This window comes from Euphorbia lathyris, chromosome 2 (genome assembly GCF_963576675.1).
Source record: "Euphorbia lathyris chromosome 2, ddEupLath1.1, whole genome shotgun sequence".
Lineage (NCBI taxonomy): Eukaryota > Viridiplantae > Streptophyta > Magnoliopsida > Malpighiales > Euphorbiaceae > Euphorbia > Euphorbia lathyris.
This window is the reverse complement of record NC_088911.1, coordinates 56,733,729-56,743,266: the sequence shown is the minus strand read 5'-3', so window position 1 is coordinate 56,743,266 and position 9,538 is coordinate 56,733,729. Positions and strand designations below refer to the sequence as shown.

The 9,538-nt window shown below is 31.8% G+C and overlaps 1 protein-coding gene across 1 annotated transcript; it reads left to right on the top strand.

Moving 5' to 3' along the window:
• Positions 1–8,563: 8,563 nt before the first annotated feature.
• Positions 8,564–9,070, top strand: LOC136220480 (outer envelope membrane protein 7-like). The gene has a single exon (XM_066008292.1). It carries the CDS (start codon positions 8,682–8,684, stop codon positions 8,880–8,882), a length of 201 nt encoding a protein of 66 aa, XP_065864364.1. The 5' UTR covers positions 8,564–8,681; the 3' UTR covers positions 8,883–9,070.
• Positions 9,071–9,538: the final 468 nt, after the last annotated feature.

The following is a 9,538-nucleotide window of genomic DNA, read 5'->3' as shown; positions in this document are numbered from 1 at the left end:
TTAGAGCTTGTATTCAAAACGATATTTGTTCACTTGCTTCGTAGTAATATATGGTTTTGATTAAAAAAAAAAAAAAAAATCAAGAGAGTAACTTTTGTTCAAGAAATAAGATTCTTTAAAAAAAATTATGGGCATAGGTTATATACAATGTATTTTTTTTTAAACCAACATACAATTTAGGGTAATTAATTTATTAGTTCCTATATTTTGACAAAACACATTGTTTAGTCCCTGTATTTTCAAAAACACATGGTAAGGTCCCTAACCTTTTTCTCAGTGAACTATTTAGTCATTCCGTATATTTGTTAGATTTTTTTACCGTTTATGACTTCAGAAATGACTAAATTACCCTTTACTATTTACCTTCAAACTTTAGAAGAGGAAATCCAATTTAGAAGAAGAAGCTATTTGTATGGAGAATAAGAAAAAATAAAAGATCCAATGCTTACGAATTTGAACGATTAAGAAGAAAATCAAGAAGAAGAACACTCAAAGTTGATTTCAGATGCATTAGAGTTTAAAGAAAAGGAAAAGAAGAACGCAAATTCATATTGACTAACAAAATCTTCATGAGAGTCTAACGACAGGGACTAAACAGTTCACCGAGAAAAACGTTAGAGACAAAACAGTTCATCGAGAAAAAGGTTAGAGACTTTATCATGTGTTTTTGAAAATACAATGACTAAACAGTGTGTTTTATCAAAATATAGGGACTAATAAATTAATTACCCTACAATTTAATGTTAAACTATGTAAAAAAATGAAAATAAAAAATAAAAAATAAAAAATAAAAATGACAAGTCTATCAGTCTCAATGCCCCCATTAAGTTGATGACTAAGAGAGCCTTATGATAGGGAAAATTACAAAACTGAGTTAAATGGAAGACTATTTACATATGTATTTAGATCAATTACCCAACTCATTACCTATCTAGGTCGTTTTTTTTAGTTTCCTAAAATACCCCAAACCTTTCATCTCCCCCTTCTTTTTATCGGTTTCAACCTTCAATCTTTCCCTTTCTGTGTATTGGTTCATCTTCCCCCTTCATTTATATTTTACGAATCACCTCCATTTTCTTCGTCATCCTGTCTCTTCTTCCTCTTTTTGTCTCAATGTTTTTGTGAATGATGGTTCTTCATCTTCCTGTTTCATATTCGTCTTTTGGTTTCTTTCTTCTTGTGCGAATCGAAAGCATGGTTATTCGACGTTCTTCTGCGTTTATCATATGTTTATTGTCGATTTCAATGGAAAAATACAGAAATAAAGTAGGTATCTACTGTTTCATCTTCATCTTTTTCTAGACATTACTCCGCAAAATGAGTTTTTGCCACTTCTGCGAAGTCTGCGAACATAAAACTCCATAAAAAAGGATTATTTTGATTCGCAGAAAGTGATTCTACGAAGTCTGCAGAAAAACCATCCTTTTTCCAAGGATTTTTTCTCTTCGCATGTTTCGTAGAATAATGGTTTCAACCGAGTAAGAAGCCTTCGAAGATCCTCAACCTTGTTCTCTCGTCTAAGAAGGTCAGATTGATCAATGTTAGATAACTAGTAACAACCCATATGAATTTAAATGGACAAAAGAAAAACCACCTCAATCCTATAACTGCTAAAACATTGACAGAAAAAACATAAATAATGGATATGCCAACGTTGAAAATCCTAGTCTTAAAAATCAAAGCTTAGGGGGACTTATCAACCAAAGAATCAGAAATTTCTGGAGATGAAAATGGTTTTTTCGCGTAAATCTTACCTAGGAGCTTTTCATTGCAAAGACATAGAAAGATTTCGAGGAGAGGAACACAAAATAGGTAGAAGAAGGCTATGGTGTAAGATAGTGATTGGATAGGAGAAAATTAAAATTACATCATCTTTTTTAACACTATTAGGTTTTTTTTATCCGTTTGCTAACATAAGTAAGCAAAAGGCCCTCATTTGTCACGTTTTGAAACAAAAAAATATGGTTGAAAATGACCAAAATCGCGTGATTTATTATTGCACTTTCATCTTAGATTTTTATACATAATTAAAAAAATACATGTTATAAAGTCTAATCCGGATTAAACACCTATATGGTATTAATTGAAATTCGCTATCCGGCCTTCAATCAAAAAATGGTATTAATTGAAAAAACAATTTTTCGTAGGAGGCTATTTTAAACTTATAATTAAAAATAGTCCTAATATGATGCCCAAAACACCATAATAAAAAAAATAAACTTATTCATCTCATTACAACATGTAAAAGCATCGTAATGAGGTAAACGGTAGTAGTGGTTTCATGTGAAGCCATTGTCAGCTCTCCCTCTTTTAAATGGAGGAGAGGCGATAATAGTATGTATATAATTTTCTTTTTATATAAAACATTATTATATTAAATAAATTAAAAAATATTTATGTAAATATTTTTTAATATTATAAATATTTATAAAAAAATTCATTTTAAAAATTAAAAATAGTTTGACACTCTTATCCGATAGGGTAATTGGACGGAATGAATAATTCAAAAAATAAATAGATAATATCAATTTTATAACTTTTCCTAGTGGCGCAAGGACGGGTAACTGTCCTCTTCCTTAGGAATTATTTAAACAAAATTAATTTTTGTATTCAATTTTTGGTTAAAGTTCAATGTCCCTAATTTATAATTTAAAACCAATTAGATTCCAAATTCATCCTCAACTTATACGTTAAGATACCTAACTTTCTAAAATTGCTACTTAGGTTTTTAATGTACGTAAAAAAAATGCCAGTTGGATCCCTTACGTAATTGAAACAAAAATTGGCTTCGATTTTTTATATTTATTCATTTGGTTTATCAATTTTTTTATGTTATTTTAAGTTTCGGTTATCGATTCAATTATTTTATATTTTCGATTGGTTTTTATTAGTATTTTATGATATTTGCAATTTTAATATCAATTAAGTTTTATTAAAAAAAAAGCTAAAATCTAATCCAAATAGATATTATATATATACACACATAAAAAAAAAATATTTTGATATAATATATTAATTTTCATTTGGTTTAAACAATTTTTTACTAAAATTGAATCGGTAACCGAAACCTAAATGTCATAAAATACCAATGCAAACAGAATTGAAAATATAAAATAACCTCACCAAATTGTATTTCAATTACGAGGTGATCTAATTGATAGTTTCAGTATACGTTAGAGACCTAATTGACGATATTAAGACACTTTGTCAAAAAAAAAAAAAGTAAGAATATCTCTCTCCCCGCACGTGAATTTCTAAATCTGCCACTATCCTTACCCGTTAGGGTAATTGGACGAGATACGTAATTCAAAAAATAAACAGTTAATGTCAATTTCATACCTTTATCCGTTAGGGTAATTGTACGTAATGCGTAATTCGAAAAATAAACGAGTAATGCTAATTTCATACCCTTATCCGTTTAGGGTAGTTGGATGAGATGAGTAATTCAAAAAATAAACGAGTAATGTCAACCACAATTCCGCAAATACCCTATGTATTACAAAAAGGAAAAAAATATAAAATACATAACACATGCTAGAAAATTAATATAAGAATATTTTTTTTAGCAAGTAAAATTAAATACAATACATAATACAAATCAATTTATGAGACATACAATATATATATAACAAAAACTCTTGTTTGTTGTTAGTTGTTTGGTGGTTCGTGTTTACGGTTTCCGATGGATAGTAAATGTTAGTTGATTTTTCTGCTAAAAGCAGTTGTTTCAAAATTTTATCAAACACTTTTTATCTCATATTTAGAATTAAAAGGAAAAAAATAGTTTCGAAAAAATGAAATCAAACAGTACTAAGAGAAGTGATTTTGAGTGGCTTCACATGAAGTTACTGCCATCGTTGGAGGAATCCCTACGAAACAACAAGTTTATCTCATTACGGTGCTTTAGGTGTCATAATGAGGTAAATAAATTTATTTATTTTTTCATTACGGTAACTAAAGCAATGTAATGAGATTATTTTTAACTATGGGTTAAATTTATACGTAAAAATTTGGTTTAGCATATCGTTCAAGTGCTCTTTTGATGACTATTATAATATTATTACCAAAATCTGGGTAAAAAAACTGAAATAAAATACAGATGGTTTTAATATTTAGAAATTATGTTTTGTGTCATTAGTGTTAGAGTAATTAACCTAGAGAAGTTTGTGAATATTTCTTTGCACTCAAAACCATGGTTTTGAAAACCGGATCCAATCAGTCGGTTGAACCGGGAACCGGCCAAACATCTGGTCCAGTTAGTCTATTTAGGGGTCACTGCCAGTGACCCCATAAGAACCGGATGAAACCGGCGACCCGGGATGAACCCGGTTTTGATGCAAAAAATTTTTGCTGCTATATTTACAAATATCAGCTGCTGATCTATTTTGTACTTCGCCTCAATTATAAAATATATAGAATTTTGAGGACCAATTAGAACTTATCCCACTTTAATTATTTTTGGCAGACCCAAACCAATCAAAACCACTTCATTCTTTCTCCAGCGATTTGGGTGTTTTCTTCAGCTGCTGCGTATTGCTCTGCCTCATTCTCTGGCCAGCGCTTTCAGAACCGACCACCACGGCGGCGGCACTCCATTTGCCTCCCTCATATTTCATCCTCTTTCCCATTTTCTCCTCTTGCCTGGTATTTAGTATTTTCCTTTGGTTTGAATTTGTCTTTCTTATATTACCATATTTGGTCCGAATATTTCACATGAAATCGATTGTTGTTTGTGAAGGCTTGATTTTTGTTTCTATTTATTTAGGGATTTCTGTATTTGATCTTGATGAGAGTTTGAAGATATTAATGCTTAGAGATTTCTTTATTTAGGGATGTATTTACAAATTTGAATCAAAATCTAGTTTTAATGACTACTTGATGTGATTTTCCAGCTTTAATTATTTTCATGGGAACCTCTGATATTTATATATAGTTAGATAGTGATAAAAAATAAGAATGTCAATAATTTTAACATCTTGTTGGTTTGGCTCAATTTTCCGTTTATTATATATATATAATTATATATATATATACATACCTACATACATAGGAGAGATGAGGTGTAACACATTTCTTATGGTATGACAAGCCTTATTGTGTGATAAGGACTAATTTTGTAATTAATCAAAAGGAGGTGGCAAATTTGTAAATAAAAACAAAGAGAAAATTGTTTTATTTTTTTCTTTAAAATGTATTTTCCCAACTTTTCCAACCTTGTTTTTCAAAAAATTTTATACCGTTGGACTCGTCTTAATTAGACGATCATTTTAAGATTCCAAAAGCTCGGGTAAAAAAATTTCCGGTGAATGGAATCCGGCGATCCGTTTTTCTGTGAGAAACAAATGTCCAGAAATTTCTCAAAAAATTCCAGAAAATGTAAAATATTGTTCTGAGAAACTTTAATTCTTGACTCAAAATGAGATTCCTTACGGTTTAGTACCAAATCAACGGAATCCGGTGGTTAGATGGGCGTTTTCCGATAAAAAAAACCCGAAATTGCTCAAAAAATTCTCAAACAATTCCAGAAAATGTAAAACATTATTTGGAAAAACTTTAATTCTTGAGTCAAAGTAGGATTTCTTACGGTTTAGTCCCAATAAAATGTTTTCCTTAATTTTATCCATTTTACATCCTTCAACAATTTATTGGGTCAAAACCGTAAGAAATCCCGCTTCAGCCCAAGAATTAAAGTTTCTTAGAATAATGTTTTACATTTTTTGAAATTTTATGAGAATTTTCTAGATACTTATTTTCTCACCAGAAAACGCTAACCCGGATTCCGTTAACCGGAATTTTTTTTACTTGAGTTTCAGGGATCTTAAAATGACCGTCTATATTAGATGAGTCTAATAGTATAAAAAATTTCGAAAAACGAGATTAGAAATATCAGGAAAATGTATTTTAAAGAAAAAAAAATGAAACATTTTTCTGTTGGAACAATATAAGTATTATGTTGGAACAAATGGTACACTGATTTGGAACAATGTAAATAGGACAAAAAAGTGTCCAGAAAATTATCAAAAAATTCCAAAACATGTAAAACATCATTTTAAGAAATTTTAATTCTTGGCTCAAAGCGAGATTCCTTATAGTTTTGACACAATAAATTGTTGAAGCATTTAAATGGATAAAATTAAGGAACAAGTTTTATTGGGATTAAACCGTAAGAAATCCCGCTTTGACACAAGAATTAAAATTTCTTAGAATAATGTTTTACATTTTTTGGAATTTTTTGAAAATTTTCTAGAGCACTTTTTTTCTCGTCAGAAAACGCCCACTCGGATTCCGTTTACCGGAATTTTTTTTACTTGAACTTCATGGATCTTAAAATGACCGTCTAATTTAGACAAGTCTAATAGTATAAAATTTTTCGAAAAATGATGTTAGAAATGTCGAAAAAATGTATTTTAAAGAAAAAAAATAAAATAATTTTCTGTTGGAACAATATAAGTATTATGTTGGAACAAATGGTAAACTGATTTGGAACAATATAAGTAGAACAAAAAACGTGCCCAGAAAACTATCAAAAAATTCCAAAACATTTAAAACATCATTTTAAGAAACTTTAATTCTTGGCTCAAAACGAGATTCCTTACAGTTTTAACCCAACAAATTGTTGAAGCATGTAAAATGGATAAAATTAAGGAAACAATTTTATTGGGACTTAACCGTAAGAAATCCTGCTTCGACCCAAGAATTAAAGTTTCTTAGAATAATGTTTTACATTTTCTGGATTTTTTTGAGAATTTTCTGGGCACTATTTTTCTTGCCGGAAAACGTCCACCCGGATTCCGATCACCGGAAATTTTTTTACTTGAGCTTCAGGGATCTTAAAATGACCGTCTAATTTAGACGAGTCTAATAGTATAAAAAATTTTGAAAAACGATTTTAGAGATGTTGGGAAAATGTATTTTAAAGAAAAGAAATAAAACAATTTTCTCTATCCTATCTTTCATTTTATTTATAAATTTGCCACCTTGCCCTTTTTAATTATCATCAAAACTACGTAGTTTTATTATGTCACACGATAAGCTCATTGTCACACTAGATCTCACCCCTATATATATATATTATTTATGACATCATCCGGTTCAACCAGTCCGAATTAACTGGTTGAATCTATTAATCCCTAAACCCTTTATCACACTGGTTTGATGACCGGTCCGATTTTTAAAACATTGCTTTAAAACTCATAAATTTGATCTTGGTAATTGGATGATCGTGTGAGAGGCAATTCAAATATAACTGCTCTCAAATCCTCACTAGAAGAAGAAAAAAAAAACTGTCAATCCTTTTTTTCTTCCTTTCTCTTCCATCGTTCTGTCAATTTTTCTATTTTATCGATCTACTTCGAGGAGGACGAAGGACTCACACCGGATTAGATTTCTATATTTTTTTATTGCTTTTTTAGTCTGTATTCATATATTTCATTGGAACTCTCTATCCGTCTGATTGTATCTGTTCTTTATTATTCTTTCGTTTATGCTTTTTTCAGATTTAGCAAGAGCGTAAATGGTTTATCTTGTCTGTAGATCAATAAATCTACGTGGTTGCAAAAAAAAAAAATATTCAGATCCGAATGTTCGGAATGGTCTAAAGGATAAAGTTTGGATTGCAGATGTCTTTCTACATATTTGGATTTAGGAGAAATATATTGTTGTTGTGTGTTTCTTCATGAATTTTATATTTATATCTAATCGTGTAAGGTTTTATTCCTTGTAGTACTTTTCTTTTTCATTCAATGAAATTACAATTTCTCAAAAAAAAAAAAAAGATGATCGTGTGAAGTGAAGTGCATTATTCATGGGTATTGCTATTCACCGCACCCAAATTCCGGTCCACCGCCATTTTTGACATATTTGCCCTTTTCATTTTATTTCATCCAAAACCTTAAAAACTTTCTCTCCCTTTCTCTCCCGAGCACAAATACCGGATTTTACAAAAATGGACCCAAGCATTCCCGAAGATAATGATTTCGAACACGAGATAATATTACGATTCTTAAATACGTGTCTGATTAATTTTTTAATTTTTTTTTTCGGTTTTTGCCTGAATGGGTAGAGTGTACTCTCGCTCCGTAGGCCGAATGGATGAACTACCCGTTCAGCCTAGGGAACGGGCAATATGCGCCACCCGTTCCACCGATGGAACGGGTGGTACGCGCCATCCGTTCCACCTACGGGAAGAGTGGTACGCGCCACCCGTTCCACCAACGGAACGGGCAGTACGCGCTGCCCGTTTCCACCCATGGTGAAACGGGTAAGCTGCCCGTTTAGGCAAAAAATGTGGAGAAATTTGAGAAACCTAAGAAGGTAGAGAGGATTTGAGAGAATTTTAATTTTTTGTTAGAAAAAGTGAGGAGGGCAAATATGTCAAAAATGGACGGCGGCCCAGAATTTGGGTGCGGTATATAGCAGCCCACTTATTCATCTGCCAACGCCAACAGAATTCTAGGAGATTAGACTAACAAATGTCTGGTGCAGATAGTTGGGCCCAATTCGAACAAATTAGCCTGGGACTGGACTGGAGGCCTAAATGAACCATTGCCCTAGGCTAGGCTAGGCTAATCCTGAGCGTGAATTGGCGTGCTCAACAAATAACGCCGTGGTAGTCCCTTTCCCTTATCATATATAAATTGAAATTGGGTCTTAACCACCACAAGTTGAGAAGGTAGAGAAAGATGGGATCGAAGCCAATTAAACAAGCGATGGTGGTTTTGGGAGCACTTGCGTTTGGATGGGTAGCAATCGAGATGGCTTTCAAGCCTTTTCTGGACAAGGCTCGTTCCGCCATGGACAAGTCCGATCCTGCACGCGACCCCGACGATCTCAACGACTTGCCTACTCTAGCTGATCCTGCCGAGAATGCAGCAACACAATGAATGATACTATTAGGTACCTAAATAAATCGATTTCAGTAGTAGTTTAATGGACTACTTTATATAGTGATCGCTCGCTGTTCAGATTGAAAATCTTTATCTTCTAATCTTGTTAAAATTTAGAAAGAAAGAAAGAATACTAGCAGTATAATTTTGTTACACAGTTTCCGAATCAATATGAGTTTGTACTACTGGAGAAAATGGATTAGATGAATGCATTAATGTTTGAGGGCCTAATTGGGCAGTTGGAAATGGGCCTGCCTGCAATGTCATTTTCTAACATTATTATGATATTTCTCAAGTGCCTCATAATCCTAATTTTGCTACTTGCTCTAGTAATTAAGTTTTTCACTTTAAACTAATATTCTTTTCCGTTGTTTAGGTAACCTAAAGCTTTTCCCTACCTTAACCAATTCCACCTCATTTTCATAAATTTTGTTTTCTTAATCAACTCTTTTTATTTCATGAATATTTTAATTTTCTTTTTCCTTAGTTTGGTACATTTTAACATTTCCTATAACTTAACATATGCAGAGTATTCAATTTCATTGTCTCCACTTCACCTACGTATACCATTTTGACCGGTTACATTAATTGATGCTTTTGCTCACATTTGACTGTCGGTTCGGTTCGGTTCATGCACCTTTTTTCTTCATTTT

Bases quoted from the DNA above. Each gene is read 5' to 3' on its own strand.
- LOC136220480 (XM_066008292.1), top strand. From the start codon at position 8,682: ATGGGATCGAAGCCAATTAAACAAGCGATGGTGGTTTTGGGAGCACTT.